At 42.6% G+C, this 18,443-nt stretch overlaps 1 protein-coding gene and 1 long non-coding RNA gene across 2 annotated transcripts in view; one reads left to right on the plus strand and one right to left on the minus strand.

Moving 5' to 3' along the window:
* LOC123762691 (ankyrin repeat domain containing protein 6 diego) overlaps positions 1 to 18,443 on the plus strand; it is a 25,470-nt gene that overhangs the window by 450 nt on the left and 6,577 nt on the right. The window contains 11 exon segments of the mRNA XM_069332378.1: positions 9,563 to 9,664; positions 10,000 to 10,197; positions 10,460 to 10,558; positions 12,003 to 12,101; positions 13,271 to 13,450; positions 13,452 to 13,538; positions 13,862 to 14,044; positions 14,859 to 15,053; positions 16,549 to 16,772; positions 17,010 to 18,026; positions 18,226 to 18,410. Of these exon segments, the coding sequence (XP_069188479.1) occupies positions 10,550 to 10,558; positions 12,003 to 12,101; positions 13,271 to 13,450; positions 13,452 to 13,538; positions 13,862 to 14,044; positions 14,859 to 15,053; positions 16,549 to 16,772; positions 17,010 to 18,026; positions 18,226 to 18,410 (2,179 nt within the window). The 5' untranslated portion in view covers positions 9,563 to 9,664; positions 10,000 to 10,197; positions 10,460 to 10,549.
* Positions 7,062 to 18,443, minus strand: part of LOC123762692 (uncharacterized) — a 22,825-nt gene continuing 11,443 nt past the window's right edge. Inside the window, exons 2-4 of the long non-coding RNA XR_006773375.2 lie at positions 16,541 to 16,824; positions 11,978 to 14,112; positions 7,062 to 8,111 (exon numbers count right to left, since the gene is read on the minus strand). This is a non-coding gene — a long non-coding RNA (uncharacterized lncRNA). The remainder of the gene's footprint in view (positions 8,112 to 11,977; positions 14,113 to 16,540; positions 16,825 to 18,443) is intronic.

The raw sequence follows: 18,443 nt of genomic DNA on the forward strand, positions 1-18,443 counted from the left end.
CGGGAACACTGCACATCAGTGTTCAGCACAGCTGTTCAGTACCTCCCAGTAATCATTATAAATATTGCCGGAACAAAGGTGGATGTCTTCAAGATATACTTAGTTAAGTTCTGTCAGGAAATGCTGGAGCAACCAGGCTGTAGTGGATATGTGGGGCCTGCGGGCCGCCCCAAGCAACAGCCTTCTGAACCAAGTTATCACAAGTCGAGCCTGGCCCCGGGCCGGACTCGGGGAGTAGAAAAACTCCCCAAACCCTCTCCAGGGCTATGCTCCAGGGCTCGATCTCAGAAGCTCTATATAGTTCAATTCCCCTGCTCATCAAGCCACCCGATTCAACGCCTTAGTGCTCGCCAACGTGCTTGACCTCTGGTGCACCACCAACAGGTAACGGTTGGGCTCGTCCCCCCCCCCACCCCATTCCTAGTGTCCTGGTGACGGTATTGTTGCAGCCGTTCACCAGGTGGGTCCTGCTGGGGGGGGGGACTGTTGTCTCGGCTTGACTTGCTGTCAATAGTTGTTTGTGACCTTGGGAGGGTCATGGGGGGGGGGGGTAGGGAAGGTCACCATAAGTGGCCAGTCAGTTCTCATATTACCTCCACTCAGAATAACACTCAGATTGTAATATTTTTCTCTATTATTGCGCCAGCAGTCATCATTGATTAGTTGGTTATCAGTGATTGCTGGGGGTCTATCAGTGGGGTCTATCAGTGGGGTCTATCAGTAGCGATGGAGAGGATATTCTTGCCCGCTACAATATTATTTTTTGTTTGTATATAATACAGGAATATTAAATGAGTAATGGGTTTCGGTTATACATACATCAGACTCTGCAGCAAGAAATAGTGGCTAATACCGGAAACTTGGCGTGCTTAAATATAGATTGTCTACGTATGTAAACTGACGCTTGTTTGTTACAACACAACGTTGTTTGTTGTGGGTATTGCCTGCAGCACAACACTGTTCTGTGAATTGGCTGGAATACAACACTACTTGCTATTTTTTGTTATTAACACATTTAGGTACATGTGCACTTGTGCAGCCGCCCTTGACTATATGAAGGGGAGTACAGTGTGTGTCAAGAACTAGTTACCCTTGACTATATGAAGGGGAGTACAGTGTGTGTCAAGAACTAGCTACGTGGTGCTAAAAGTCCCCATCACACAGGACGGTTACATCCCTTGTGATCAGTAGTCTACACTGGCAAACTCTGGGTGCATTATGAGGATATCCTCAAGACCACAAATTGCTTATTATGTACATATATATATATATATATATATATATATATATATATATATATATATATATATATATATATATATATATATATAATTATATATATATATATATATATATAATTATATATATATAATTATAAACTGTTGTAAATATGAACACGTCTACAATGTTTCCAATCCTTTGTCGCGAGTGAGGCGAGCAGGAGCCTTGTGGATGTCATTCGATACTGCAAGACACCAGAGAATAGGCAGCATCATCTTCCTGGTGTGGAGGTTGATAGTAAGGAGAGCTTGGAGGCCAGGCAAGGTGAGGCGGGGGTCGGCATTCCTGCGGCTCCCCAGGTGATGCTGGTCCGGGGGGAGGGATGGGATGATATGTCTCCTCTCCTTGGTAACGAGAGATGCTCAACCTTCCCACAGCCACATCACATCTCAGACTCCAGCATCTCGTCTTGGTAACTCGAGTACCGCTTTTCTCGCATTATGGAGTCGACAGACAGTGTTCGGCTCAAGCTGATAGTTTGGATCTTAGCTTCCGCAAGGTCTTAATTAATTCTGGCCCACCTGTAGGGATGGGCTCGCTCGTCTTCTAACATAGAGGCTGAAATGATTTAGAAGCATGAGTGGAATACAGGATAATATACAGAAATCTCAAATGTGTACTTTTATGTTCACGAAGAGGACTTGGAAGTATATATAACCTAGCTTAGCTTAACTTAATGTAGCCTAGCGTACCCTAGCACCAGGAGGCCATGGGTGCAAGATAGAGCCACATATATGAGCCAGAGGTCAGGAAGAACTTAGCACAAGAGTCACATACTGAGGGGATGCAGTACGAGAAGGGAATGCAGAGGAGAATTCAATAAGCCTGTTCAAGAGAAAATGCGACGAGAATAGTGAAGAACTAGCTACCTAAATTCACTGCATTTAGTGACCATTAGCTACAAAGGCTGGGCTTGGGAGCTAATATTCAACCTTGCAATAACATTAAAGTACACATAAAAGCACTGTTAATCGTTAGTTCGCTCCATTTATCTCCACTGGCCAAGAAGGTTAGGTAGAGAAATAGAAACGATTGAACTCAAGCTACATGAATCATACAAAACCCAGGAAAGGCAGAGAGCAAAAGGCCATCAGTGAAATAGAAAGAAATCAGAAATATTTTTTCTCCTATAGCAAAATCAATATTAAAAAACACATCTAGTATCGGGCCCCTGCGAAAGGGAGATGGAGCGTTCACCGAGGACAACTAAGTAATGAGTGAAATACTAAGGAATCAGTACGACTCTGTTTTCAGCGAGCCATTAAACGCTGAAGATTGATAATCCAAACGAATTTTTCATGGATATGATACCAACAAAAAATAATTTATCAGATGTCACCCTATCCCCAGTGGATTTTGAAGAAGCCATAGACGGTATGCCTACGCACTCTGCACCAGGCCCTGATTCTTGGAACTCTATATTCATCAAGAACTATAAAAAACACTATCGCAGGCCCTTCACATTCTTTGGAGACAAAGCGTAGATACTGGCGATATCCCTGACATACTAAAAACAGCAGAGATAACACCACTTCATAAAGGAGGAAATAAGGCAGAGGCAAAAAGTTAGACTGATAGCACTACCATCACACATCATAAAATTCTTCGAAAGAGTGCTAAAAAGTAAGATCACAAAATACATGGAATCACAGCATCTCCATAACCCCGGACAACATGGTTTCAGAACAGGGCGCTGTTGCCTGTTGCAGTTGCTGGACCATTATAATATGGCATTAGATCCTATGAAAAGATAAACAAAACGCTGACGTAATTTACATAGATTTCGCAAAAACCTTCGACAAATGTGACCATGGTGTCACAAAATGACACCATGGTCACCATGGTCAAAATGACGCACGCAAAATGCGTTCAAAATGAATTACCGGAAAAATAGGCACTTGGATCTACAATTTCCTGACCAACAGAACCCAATGTGTAATAGTCAACAAAGTAAAATCCGGTCCATCAAACGTGAAGAGCTCTGTCCCCCAGGGTACTGTGCTCGCTCCAGTACTTTTCCTCATCCTCATATCGGTCATAGACAAGGACACAATATTATCTTCTTTATATCTTTGTATTGTATCTTCCTTTTGCAGATGACACTAGGATATTTATGAGTAGACAACATAGAGGACACGGCAAACCTCTAATCAGATGTAAATCAGGTCTTTCTATGGGCTACAGAAAATAATATGGTGTTTAACGAGGATAAGTTCCAGCTCATGCGCTACGAAAAAGAATGAAATCAGGAAAATCAGGTACACCACGTACAACACGCAGTCAAATCATAACATAGAACGAAAAAGCAAAGCAAAGGATTTTTGTGTACCCATGTCGGAAGACCTTACCTCTAAAGAACACAAAAAAGTAGCCTGCAAGCAAAAAGTAGCTAAACATCTACAAGAAAAATGACAGGTTGGATAACAAGAACTTTTCACACTAGAGATGCTATACCGATGATGATACTTTTCAAGACGCTAGTGCTCTCTAGAGTGGAGTACTGCTGCACAATGACAGCCCCTTTCAAAGCTGGAGAAATTGCTGACCTGGAGAGCGTGCAGAGATCCTTTACTGCTAGAATCCACTCAGTAAAACATCTAAACTATTGGGACCGACTAAAATGCCTAAATCTATATTCTCTTGAGCGCAGGCGGGAGAGGATACATAATAATTTACACGCGGAAAATAGTAGAGGGGCTGGTCCCAAACATGCACACAGAATTAACAGCACATGAGACCAGGAGGCATGGCAGGATGTGCAGAATATCCCCGTTGAAAAGCAGAGGTGCAACAGGTACTCTGAGAGAGAACTCTTATCAACATCAGAGGCCCGAGACTGTTCAACACGCTTCCACTACACATAAGGGGCATAACTGGCCGACCCCTCACAGTATTCGAGAGAGAACTGGATAAATGCCTCCAGTGGGTACCTGATCAACCAGGCTGTGACTCATACGTCTGGCTGCAAACAGCCGCGTCCAACAGCCTGGTTGACCAGTCCAGCAACCAGAAGGCCTTGTCGATGACCGCGCCGTGGGGACGCTAAGCCCCGAAACCATCACAAGGTAAGGCTATAGGTACATAATCGGTTCAGTTCCTGAATCGATTATGTACCACTGTAACTCTTTCCACCACCGCCCACGGGATGGGTATGGGGTGCATAATTAAGAAAGAAGTTGACTAGGCACATGTGGCGAGTTAGTGAGGCTACCTTGTGGTGATTTCGATGGGTCAACTTCTCCAAGGCCCGGTCTCTGACTAGGGCCTCCTGGTTGGTGGTCTGGGCAAGCAGACTATTGGAGCCGGCTGCTCTCAGCCTGACGTATAAATCACACCCTGGTTGATCAGGCTTAACCACTACCAGAATATTCAGCTTTATCAACTGTGACAAACCACTAAATCGTTCACTTGAGTATTTACAGTTTCACATTCAATAATGTAAAGATTTTGAAGTATGTAAGTATTTAATGGAATCTGGTATATTAGAAGACATCCTAACCATTTATCCTAAATTTGCTTGTCCATATTAACAAATGACGAAAGCTGCATTTACAATATATTAAATATAAATATATATATAATGTATTAGATTGTATCTTTAGGAAATATATAAGTGCTGGAATCTACAATTTAGACCTATTGAAATAAGTTTATTGATGTAAAATACACACAAAGGGATGAGGTAGCTCAAGCTATTCTCACCCCGTTCAGTACATCGTGTTAATACATACATAGACACACAATTTCGACCTATTGTCTTGTGTATGATCCTGTGTTGTGTGGCAGTGAATACGAGCAGCACCTCACTCTAATATGACCTAAATGAATTACTTCTGATTAGGCAAAATTGTGTATTTTGTTAATAAAGATGTTGATAATGAATATATTTCCTCTTGAAGAACTGCATTGTGCATGGATTGAAAGACATGTATATGACACGTATATGTATATGTGTATATATATGTATGTATATATATATATACACCGTGGAATGGCTTGGTCAGTGGAAGCCTGGTTTAACACATATATGAATAAGTTTGGGTGAATATATAGGAGTTGCCTCAGTATGGGTCAGTAGGCCTTTTGCCGTCTCCTCAGTTATGTTCATATGCCTTCATCAGTCATGGCTACGCCAACTTGGGCAAAGTTTATCTTCTGCCGCTGTGATTGGCTGTCTTAAATGTGTTATAATAGTACTTGTATTAACTAATTAGTCAGAGTGTATGTGACCAACCAGATCAACCAACCAGGTATCAACCAGACCAATATGTAGTGACAGGCCTGACGACTGAGTGGACAGCTACTCGGGATTCGTAGTCCTAAGGTTCCGGGTTCGATCCTCGGCGGAGAAGGAAACAAATGGGCAGAGTTTCTTTCACCCTCATGCCCCTGTTCCCTAGCAATAAATAGGTACCTGGGAGTTAGACAGCTGCTACGTGCTGCTTCCTGGGTGTGCGTAACAAAAAGGAAGGCCTGGTCGAGGACCGGGCCGCGGGGACGCTAAGCCCCGAAATCATCTCAAGATAATGGACCACCAGTAAACCACTTTCTGTACTATTAATTTGATGAAGTGCGAAAAAATAAAGCTAAAACCAAACTTAAATATTCCTAGGCCTAAGTATAGCACTTATATGTACTATAGTAGGCCTTACTATAGCGTGAACTAGACCAAGGATTGTTAGGAAAGGTTAGGTTAGGACTTATATTTGTGCTGTAGTTAAAAGAGTTTCCGGTTTGTCCAAATAAAATAATTCAAAAAGGCATCATTCTGGTGGTCCATCACCACATATTGGTATCATCTACCAAAGAGTTACTATATGTACTGTACTTTAATTTTAAGAGGATAGGCTGGTTTATGTTGTTTGTCCAGCGTGGAGTGAACGCTGGGAGGGGTGGGAGGGCGAGCGTTGGGATGGGAAGGGTGGGTGGATGGGAGGGGGATGGGTGGGTGGAAGAGCTGGTGTCTGGATGGGAAATATTGCTGTAGTACATGAAAAGTTTAGCCTGTGTTCATAAGCGTGAGAATAGTAGTTATGCTAATACGATTGATGTCATTATTTCTCTCTGTACATTACACATGCCACAACACACAACACACCACACATGCACTTCAACTTACACATTACAGAACACTACAAAATATAGAGTAAAACATTGTAACACTGCCGCGCACACAAACTAAATTTCCCTTGCAAGACCTGCGTTAAAAATGCAACATAATAAAACTGTCTTCCCGCCCCACCCTCCATTACCCGCTCCCCCTCCCCTCCCCCCCCCTCCAGACACGACCCCACCCCCCGCCCCCTCGCGTCAAAAATATGATCTAGGATGCCCGCCAAGCCACGATCGCCCTTGGATAAGACCCGGGATATATGCCCAAGTTTAAGGGTTTCTAAATTTATTTTATCATGCACGCATTCCTACAAGCGTGGTGTTGCACGATCATGCACGTACACACACATGGTCACACATGCATGCATGCATGCATGCATGCATGCATGCATGCATACATACATACATACATACATACATACATACATACATACATACATACATACTGCATGTTCTACTCGTTGTTCAGTATCTACCTCTAGTCATGCATACCCAAGTGTTGAAATTCATGCACCACACCAGACCCACCTTATATAAATATGTGCAGTACAAAGCTGTGGGCCTTCTGCAGTTTTATTTCAGCTTGCATTCTCTAGAAAGACGAACATTAAGGATATGTCTGAATAATGTATAAACGGGTCAAAGAGTATCTCAAACGGATATAAATAGGACTCTAAATATATCAACACAAAATAGTACACGAAACAATGGATATAAATTGGGCGAGTTTAGATTCGGTATAAAGACCGGGGTAAATACTGGTTTGGAAACAGGAATTGTTGATTAGTGGAACAAATTGCTGGTTAACATAATAGACGTGGGCTCGGTCTATTGTTCCAAGAGTAGGTTAGACATGAGCGAGTTCGGGTGGATATAAATAGAAACTGCATCGTTACGGGCCAATAGGTCTTCCATAGATTACCTTTATTCTCATGTTCTTGTGTGTTCTTGTACATAGATGAATACAGACTCCGCTGCCATTATATAATTTATCCTAAAATCTTTTGTGATCAACAAAGCAATCTCGCCCTTCACCGCTCTCATACCAGGTGTCATTTTTAAATGCCGCATATTGTCCAGAGGACAATATTTACATACTCAGATTTGGCAACACAAGATCAATTATTGTTAATAAACTTTACTCCTAAAAAATACAACATACAACATTAACACGAAATGAAATGTAGATTACAGTGAAAACAAATATATATACGACAGATTATTGCCTCTGGGTATGGACTCAACCCACAAGTGTGGACTAAGCTTGTAGAGTCCAGGAAGGACCCACACGCACCCACTTGCATTCCATATGCGGGTTGAGGTGACTGGTTTTCAGTTGCGTAATTGTGACGTATTCTCAGCACATGTTGCCGCCGCCACACACGTGTCTTCACACACCTGCTGGATGAGTACACTACAGAATACTAACTTGAGTGTGTGGGTGGCCGAGAACATGTAGGCTTTACGGGAAGTGAATATAAAGACGAATTTATTTCCAGCATCAAAAAAAAAAAAATACAAGATACATAAGGAATGGGGTTATTGTATTTACACACACAATATAATATTTACAATTGGTAAAACACACACACACCACTGGGAGCTGGTGGCTGAGTGGACAGCGCTCTAGGCTCGTGGACCTAGGGACCGGGGGTTTGATCGCTGCAGCCGGCGGTAACAGATGGGTAGAATTTCCTTCACTCTAATGCTCTTGTTACCTAGAAGTAAATAGATACCTGGGAGTTAGACAGCTTGATTGATTGATGGATGAAGATTAGTCCACCCAAGAGGTGGCACGGGCATGAATAGCCCGTAATTAGACAGCTGCTACGGGTTGCTTCCTGTGTACTCACCTAATTGTGCTTGCGGGGGTTGAGCTCTGGCTCTTTGGTCCCGTCTCTCAACTGTCAATCAACTGACGTACAGATTCCTGAGCCTACTGGGCTCTATCATATCTACACTTGAAACTGTGTAGGGAGTCAGCCTCCACCATATTACTTCCTAATGCATTCCATTTGTCAACCACTCTGACACTAAAAAAGTTCTTTCTAATATCTCTATGGCTCATTTGGGCACTCAGTTTCCACCTGTGTCCCCTAGTGCGTGTGCCCCTTGTGTTAAATAGCCTGTCTTTATCAACCCTGTCGATTCCCTTGAAAATCTTGAATGTGGTGATCATGTCCCCCCTAACTCTTATGTCTTCCAACGAAGTGAGGTTCAATTCCCGTAGTCTCTCCTCGTAGCTCATACCTCTCAGCTCGAGTACTAGTCTGGTGGCAAACCTTTGTGTGTGTGTGTGAAATTAGTTAGTAGTTAGTAACAGTTGATTGATTGACAGTTGAGAGGCGGGTCCGAAAGAGCAGAGCTCCACCCCCGTAAGTACAACTGGGTGAATACACACACACACACACACACACACACACACACACACACACACACACACACACACACACACACACACACACACACACACACACGAACGAACGAACTCTTGCACGCCCACACTGTCAAAATTACAGACATTCTGCGGTACACTTCAATGCAAGAAATGACTGCGGGCCTTAACATTCATGCTTGTAACTGCCACAGTAAATCACACCACAGAGCAAATTAGTGCACACCTTACAAAGGAATATTTTAATTCCTTCAGTGTTTTTCCTGTTTCCCTCCTCCATCATCAGAGGAGCACAATAGTCCCGGGTGAAGCCAGATGGCCATCAGTCACCGTACCTGTGGTTATGGTACCACCTCCCCTGTACCACACCAGGCCCCTCGTGGGGGTTGGGCCACGCTGGGATGGTACTGCAGGACCGTCGTGGGGTTGGGCCACGCTGGGGCTCCGGTAATACACTGGCCGTTCACAGTACATCATCTTTAATTACGGAGCGAGGTTCTGGGTACATTGAGCTGTGTCAGCGGCGATTGGTTACATTCATCACTATGGGTGGGGCAAGAGGTCTGGGTAACGTGTTATCCATTCTTCTTGCTCTTTGGTGTATAGCCCAAATCAGATAAATCTGGTGTAAATCACCAAAATTTGGTTTGGTGTAAATCAGATAAATCACGTATATTTACGCTGGCTGTGCGCTGAAATTAAATTAGTTAACCACAAAATATATTTATATTTGGAAGTTTTCTTACAATTTTAATCCGTTTTCTTCTCTTCCAGTGTGGGTATACTGCACTGCAGCGGGCGTCGTGCGAGGGCCACATCGACATCGTCCGTCAGCTTATAAAACACAACGCAAACGTCGACCATCAGGATGACCAGGTTAGTTAAGGGAACAGTGTTGCATAATCATACTCGCTTTTATGTACTGTATAAAAACCTGAATTAACTCTTATGGGTTAATATTATTTGCGTATATTTAGGTGATAAAAGCTGTAATGCGTAATTAATAACATTAATTAATTTACCCTAATTTCTTTGATATGTGTGTCCTCCCCTAGTTGTGGTTGCAGGGGTTGAGCTCTGGCTCTTTGGTCCCGCCTCTCAACTGTCAGTCAACTGGTATTTGTGTGTGTGCGCGGTCTTAAACGTGTGTGTTTCTAGTAGCCTATCCACCCTAGCCGCACGAAGGCATTAACCGCGGTTCATATCTTCAGCACGGGAACACGGCGCTGCACGAGGCCGCCTGGAAAGGCTACAGCCAGACGGCGGAGGCGCTGGTGAGGGCCAAGGCCAACGTCTACATCAAGAACAAGGGAGGGTTCGCGCCCCTCCACCTCGCCTGCCAGAATGGTCACAACCAGACGTGCCGGGTACTGCTCCTGGCAGGGTGCAGGCCAGACATCAAGAATAACGTGAGTATCCTTCACCTCCTGAAGGCTGGTAGGCTCATTAGTGGGTATTTAAGACTTGTTTCGGTTTTGGGGGTCTTAAGTCGGATCACCTTATCGCTGGTTCACAATCATGTCGGTGACTTTTGGAGTAATTATATTTCTTGAGGGTTAATATTCAATAGCTTGCAGTGTTAAGCTGCATGTATACATTACGGGGGAGGGGGGGGGGACGGGTATTTGGTAATATGTGTATAATGTGTGTAATATGTGTGTGGTGTTGCAGTACGGGGACACCCCACTACACACCGCTGCCCGCTACGGTCACGCTGGGGTCACCCGCATCCTCCTCTCCGCCAGGACCCAGGTCGGGGAGATGAACAAGGTAAGGTCTACCACGCTATACACGCGTCCTTGTATGTGTGAGGCACTGAGCTTGGTGTGTGGCTGTATGTGTGAGGCACTGAGCTTTGTGTGTGGCTGTATGTGTGAGGCACTGAGCTTGGTGTGTGGCTGTATGTGTGAGGCACTGAGCTTGGTGTGTGGCTGTATGTGTGAGGCACTGAGCTTGGTGTGTGGCTGTATGTGTGAGGCACTGAGCTTGGTGTATGGCTGTATGTGTGAGGCACTAAGCTTGCTGTGGTTGTATCATTCACTCACTAAAAACTAAAGCTGTAAACATTAGTGAAATACCATCTATGGTATACAAGAGTGCCTCCCTTGCCCTTGCGCCACCCATAGCTCTGCTGCTCAACAAATCGCTATTGTCATACCTTCCCTGATATCCTTAAAAAATAAAACACGAGAAACGCCAGTTCATAAATTAGGCAATACGACAGACATAAACAATTACAGACCAATATCAAATCTACCTATATTTTCAAAAGTACAGTATTTGAAAAAATTATTTACAAACAGCTCTACTCCTACCTCGTAAAATTCAACATACTAAGTCCCTGTCAGTTTGACTTCCGCTCCCAAAAGAGTACCATCAATGCAATTATTGTCTGCTTGATATAATCTACACAGCCCTTGACAAAAATGAGTGCCCGATTGGACTCAACATTGACTTGAGAAAGGCCTTTGATACTGTTAACCATAACTACCTCTTTAAATGCCACCATTATGAATTCCATGGCCTTGCCCTGAACTATATTCGATCCTATCTTAGCGACAGACACCAATATGTAGCTATCAATGATATAACCTCTTCCACTCTACCATTAACCATAGGAGTGACACAGGGCAGCATCCTAGGACCTTTCCAATTTCTTGTATACATCAATGATCTACCTAATGTGTCTATCATTCTTAAACCTATATTATTTGCTGGCAATACTACTCTCATGTATTTAGACCCCCAACCCACGCATACTAATTAATGTTGTAAATAACGAATTGAAAAGAGTCCACTTGTGGATGTCAACCAACAAACTCACAGTAAACATAGAAAAGACCTACTACATATTATTTGGAAGCAAATCAACAATGCAATTCAGTTTCAGACAGACAATGTTAACATCAGCAATAAATACAAATGATGGAAAGTTCCTTGGCCTATACCTAGACAAGAGACTCGACTTCAGCACCTACATACAACACATAACCAAGAAAGTCTCAAAAACAGATGGTATACTCTCTAAAATCAGATATTTTGTTCCAAACTCTGCTCTCCTCTCACTATACTATGCGCTAATCTAACCCTATCTTACATACGGTATCTATGCATGGGGTTCAACCACTGAGCTTGGCGTGTGGTTGTGTGAGGCACTGACCTTGGTGTGTGCTAGTATGAGGTACTAACCTTGGTGTGTGGTTGTCGTTGACAGAACGGGGACACGGCTCTACACATCGCAGCAGCCATGGGCAGGAGGAAGCTGACCAAGATCCTGCTGGAGTCTGGTGCTGACCAAACCGTCAAGAACAAGGTGAGAACACCTAAGCTACAACAATGTGACACTATAGCAATATGGACATACTGTAATTAGCGTCAGTATTAATAATACTAATATCAACATTAAATCTATAGAAGCTTTAGCATGTTTCTAGCAAATGTTAACAGTAGCAAAGTGTTAGCAATAAAACACCAAATATTAATCTTCAACTATATAGTGCTCTTGTTAGGCCAGGTTTAGATTATGCAGTTCAGTTTTGGTCCGCACATTATAGAATATAAATAAATTCATTAGAACGAGCCCAGTGGAGGATGACAAAATTAATCTCATAAATTAGAAACCTTCCATAGGAAGAGAGATTGAAAAAACGTCATTTACATTCTCTAGAAAGGCAAAGAGCAAAGTGGCATGATTAAATGAATGGGAATAACAGATTGGATATCAATAAGGTATTATGTGTCACAACGGAAAGGTTGATGATATTCTTGAGAGATATAAGAATTTTGCACCAAGATTGTAATATTTTGTGGAATTATCTGCAGGTGTCTTGCAAATTGTCTATACAGTATACCTAGGTCATAAAAGTATTTGTGTGTACGTCTGATACCATACTCCTTGTGAGGGAGGAAATGTATATTTTTACCTCTCAGAATGTTTGGTAATATGTTTATTTGTGATGTGTGTATATGTATATATTAACACGTTGTACTGAACGGGGTGAGAATAGCTTGAGCTACCTCATCCCTTTGTGTGTATTTTACCTCAATAAACTTATTTCAATTTCAATTTCAATTTCAATAAGGTATTAAATAAACACAAAATAGAGCACGAAACAATTATTTAAATTTAATAAGTTTAGATTTAGGAAAAACTTGGGTAAATGCGGGTTTGGAAGAGGGTTGTTGATTTGTGGAACAAATTATCGGGTAACATACAGGATGTAAATAAGAGCTGCCACCTAAGAGCCAGTAGGCCTTTTGCAGTTTCCTTAATTCTTGTGTTTTTTTATGTTCTTAAATACAATATCAATATTAAACCCATTAATATCGTATTAAACATATTAATATCAATATTAGTTACAATAAAGTTATTAATGACAATCCCATTAATAGCAATATTGTAAATGACAAAAAAGTCAAAGGGGTAGATGGTGCAGTAATTGTGGTCACAGCAATGACGATAACATCATCCATTCCCGGCAGCAAAACGAGGCACCTGGAGACATCGCCAGACGCAAGGAGTTCGACCAGATCCTGGAGATCCTCAGGAACCCCCCACCAGTAGTGTCCCCAGAGGAGCGCCTCCGCCGGGAGCAGGAGCAGAAGAAGAAGGAGGCTAAGGAGGCGAAGAACAAGGGCGCAGCAGCAGGTAGGGAAGGGGGCAGGCAAGGGAGACAAGAAGAGAGGAAAGACAAATGACAGCGGCACCTCAAGTAAAGACAGCAGCACCAGGGCCAAGGAGAAGAAGAAAGTAAGGTCATCATGCTGCTTCTAGTTACATTGTTTTCTTTATTGTACTCATCTTTGGTGATTGGTTGGTTATATTTGTGTTTTCTTCTTGTTTGCAAGTCTTGCATGAGTGGTAGAAATACCAGGGATCCCAATATACCTTACTGGAATAAAGATAGTCTAAAATGTGACTCGTCAGGTTACATGACATGTGCAGTACCAGTAATGACCTAGAAGCTGTTACATCCACCCAGAGACCGACCCACATTCACACCCACACCCAGACACAGCACGACAACAACATATACCCCCTGTGTACCATAACTGGTTTTGTTCTGTCTGTAGCACAAGTCTGACCACAAGGAAAAGCGTCGAGGGAAGCAGGTGCAGTGGTCGCCGTATGGGTGTCAGTACTTCCCTCCCACCACACCCCAGGAACTCGCCACTCCTAACATCGACTCCCTGCCCAAGGACCCGCTCTCCAAGGGCGAGCAATACTTCATCGACCTCGCTGGCAACATCAAGAAGGTGAGTCTTGTGCTGGTGGTCTCAGAGGGGAAGGATGTAGTGGCTCTTTAGCTTAAGTTTTCCTTTAGCTGTAATGTAGAAAAATCACAAGTATTTACTTAAATGTAGTCTGTGAGTGTAGATAAATTAAAATACAATCACATAGATCTCAATAGGGTTACTGTAACACACTTCTCACTTATTTGCACATTCATGTTCACCTTCCCCTTCTACCCATTTATTTTTACTTTTAACTGCTCTCATTATTAACAGAACAATACATATTTTCTCATTTTTCCTCCCATTCCTTTTCAACATCACCTACCCCAATTACATTCATTGCTCTGGCTTGTGGTCCCTGTGTGTTTTTCAGGTCCACATGCTGTCATTCAGCTTAGACTGATCAATACAGCAATGGCTTCATTAATTGCAGATTGGTGTTCAATTCCTTTGGTCCATTTTGCTGGACACCATTCTCCCATTCTTTCATATCCCTTCCAATTTCCTCATATCCCTTCTAATGTCCTCATATCCCTTCTAATATCCTTATACCCCTTCTAATATCCTTATACCCCTTCTGTTGTCCTCATATCACTTCCATGTACCCTATACAGTAGTCGTAATGGCTTGGCATTTTCTCTTGATAATAATAATAATAATAATAATAATAATAATAATAATGTTTATTCAGGTAAAAGTACATACATGCAAAATGAGTTCCAAACAGAATGTTGGATTTTTAGATAGAGCTAGTATATACTATGCATAAAGCCACTAATACGCACAGCGTTTTGGGCATAGCTGGGCCAAGATAATTTGCTTACGTCACCCTCAGGGCCCCGTGGGCATAGGCTACACCTGCTACTGCGCGCCCTTTTTCAAGAACGTCGAGGATAAGCTGGAGAAAGACAAAGTCGCCCTCATGGACCACATTGACGCTGCCCACGACAAACTCGATGCCAAGATCACCAACCTCGAGCACCGTACCAAGTCTCACATTCAGCACCTGAGCAACAACGTCAAACAGAAGGTGAGTTATGAGTAGCCTGTAGTTATTAGTGACCTATAGTTACTTGTGGTCTGCAGTTATGAGTGACCAGTAGTTATGAGTGGTCGGCTGGCCATTCTAACCATTGCGGGTTTTAACCTGCACTAACCCCGACCAGCTGCAAGTTATTAGCTTTAGGTAGTGGGTAGGTTTTGGTACTGACCAGCTGTGAGTGCTGAATAGTGAATTTTTACCAGTAGGTTCATGGGGCATTGATAAGTAGACTAGTGGGGTATAGAAAAATTTTAAATGCAAACTTTAACTTTCATTTTCCTTCTCATAACTAAATCGAAGTGGAGTCTACACTATTAAATTATCTTTAATTAATGTTATAATTAATTATTAGAAAAGTTATTCGTAAATGTTTTTATATTTATTATCAGGATCATATATTTGTGAAACTATCAGTGGACATAGTTGATGAACACAATATCGACACATGTAATATTAATATTACATATTAATATCAATATTCGGTTAGTCAACCAAGCACATGTGCATTGTATACAGTATATATGAATGATGATGATAAAGGTCGGGGATTGAATGCCGACCTGCATAAAGCGAGACCGTCGCTCTACCGTCCAGCCCAAGTAGTTGGAGAAGATGACGGGAGACATCTCCCGTCACACAGGGTGCAGTCGCACCTCCACAGATCTCCAATGGCTCAAAAGGGCCACCACTTACGGGCTATTCATGCCCGTGCCACCTCTTAGGTGGCTTAATCTTTATCAATCAATCAATTGGAGAAGATGACGATAATGTGATATCTCCCTTATAATATGTCAACTGGAGGTAATGCCATCTTGGTAGTACTTAATTAACATAGTTTTCAATATTTGATATGACAGAATAATACAAGTGTTTCTGTTTATGATTTCAGTCTACACAGCATATACTTTCATCACATTTATTTAACTTTATCTACTTGAGGTGAAATACCCCGTACAGCATGGATATGTGCCACTATTTCAAGATTTGTTTCAATTTGCATGAAATGGCAAATAATTTTATTGCAATGTAAGTTTAAATCTATTTCTAACTGGCTCAACATTCACTCAGTATAAGAGGTAATTCTCTAGTATCTTTGTTCATACGCTCTACATTTCATGTCATCTAGATCTTTGTACTAGATGAACTGCCAAAGATACTTGTAGCGTAGCCAAGTCTTGTTAGAGTTGACCATGTTTTTTTAGTTTCTGATTTTGTTACTGAGAATATCCTATGATCATGTGTTATATTTGCTCATGGAATTCAGTTATTTTAAGTGGTACCCCAATAAATTTAAAACTAAATTTACTAAATAATTTTAAGTTATTGAAGCCATATGCATAATTATTGGCTTTAATACATTGTATGATTAATGTACCTACTAAGTAACCACTGTAACATATTCTTTTATATATGTTGTAAATATAATAATGATAATAATAATAATGTTATATAGCACTAATGCTGTACCTGCTTACTTCAACAGCTTGCAGAGGAGAAAGAGGAGTGTCGGCAGCGTACAGAACGGACCACTACCATGCGGGAGTTGCAGGCAGATGCTCGGGTAACACAGCTACAGCAGTGGATGGAGCGACGACTGGCAGCCCGAAACACAGTGCATCCACCCACAGTCAACCCCAGGACCTGCATCTTCAGGGGCTCCGTCAGGAGAGCCAGGGATCCACTCACAGGATTGTTTCCTCTTACCAGGTGAGTCAGACTTTGCTCATGCCTTCCCATGTCCTCATCTTTATCAGGGCCACTGTTGATATATGGCAGGAAGTTTTTAATTTGATGTTAGTTTTTGATCATTTAATATAAAAAGGGATTAGAAAGCAAATGCCATCGGGCAGAAAATTCCACTAATAAGGATAGTGAGATGAAAGGTATATATATTTGAGTCAGCATGCAAGAAAATGTGCAAGTTTCTGAATTTATATTTCCCAGATCACGGTCAGAGGAAGCAGTGTCGGAGTACCGAGAAGACGGAGAGAGTGACCGTGAATCCGTTTACAAGGGATTGAGAGTACTCGATCATCCGACCTCTATGTATAACATCCCACAAAACATTCAGGATGAAGCTGACATAGTCATATATGATTCCCCCAAACCTATTCCCTCCCTGGTGCCAGGAGTCCTCCGCTGTCCCTCGCCAACCGACCATCCTTCTAGGAGCCTCTCGGCTGAGAGCCGAGGCTTTGCACACAACCCCAGAGGGCCTGCAGGCCGCAGTCACTCACTAGATGCTCGCAAGGTATTATGCGATTCCCAGAACCCACTAGACAAGCGGATCTCAACTGATAGAGCTCAAGAGCAGAGTCCTACGAGAATACCACCCAATAGAGATATGTTAAATGACTCTGTGAGCAGCGATATGTCAGCTGGTAGGCGAGGAAGCAGAAGTAGCAGAGGAATAAGTGGATCTTCTATTCACGGCTCCCCAATGGTCACCAGGATGAGTCGATACTCCCCTGCTCAACCATCATCCCTTCTATGCCATACTGATATATCACAACCTGATGCTCCCCATGGCAGACCTTCACCCTTGCACCATACAGACCTCAACCAAGCAGTCGACAATCTCAGAGTCTCTCAATCTCAAGCTGAAAATGGCGCCATACCAAAGACATACGGACGTTCTGAGGCGGCAGATGATGGGGACAATGGTGATGTAAGCCAGGTCCACCAGCCACAAGGATGGAGTGGCTACAGTCGCTATGACTACCGTAATACTAACCCATATATGCATGGAGACCTACGGGGTCGCAACCCATTAGTTCATCCACCTCACATAGCCAGTGCCCCTGCAGAACCTAAGATGAGTAAGCCAGGGTATGAGACTTACTCACAATATGCAAAATACCCTTCTACTCCAGAAGAAGGTCAAACTGCAGAGACATACCACGCTCATCTGGCACAATCACAAGAGGACTCTGATGCGACAGCATACTTAGACATGGACAGGTAAATTGATTGCAAGCTGTGAAATGTTTTCTTTTTGTATTTTTCAGTACTGTACTGTACTTGTATCTTACTGGAAATATTAAAATAAATTCAGTAGCTTATATAATATAATCATAGCTTGTATTTTTCTGAGGTATAAGCTTATTTCAGTTTAACACGTTTATCTTAACTACGACTGATGTTCTCCTTTGGCTTACAGGTACAGAATCCAGCAGGCAGTGAGGCGGCTGTATGATGGGTACCTGGCTGAGGGTCACCTGGAGGCTGTAAGAGGTGCAGGGAGAAATAACCTAGAGGTGTCCACCGAGCACGACTCTCATAATGACTCTGGATATTCTACCAGACTTTGCACTGGCTCCCAGGGACCATCGCCAGCTCTCTCTGGTAAGCACCCTGCAAGTTACCAACCAATGGAAC

Source organism: Procambarus clarkii, chromosome 27, assembly GCF_040958095.1.
Source record: "Procambarus clarkii isolate CNS0578487 chromosome 27, FALCON_Pclarkii_2.0, whole genome shotgun sequence".
Classification (NCBI taxonomy): domain Eukaryota; kingdom Metazoa; phylum Arthropoda; class Malacostraca; order Decapoda; family Cambaridae; genus Procambarus; species Procambarus clarkii.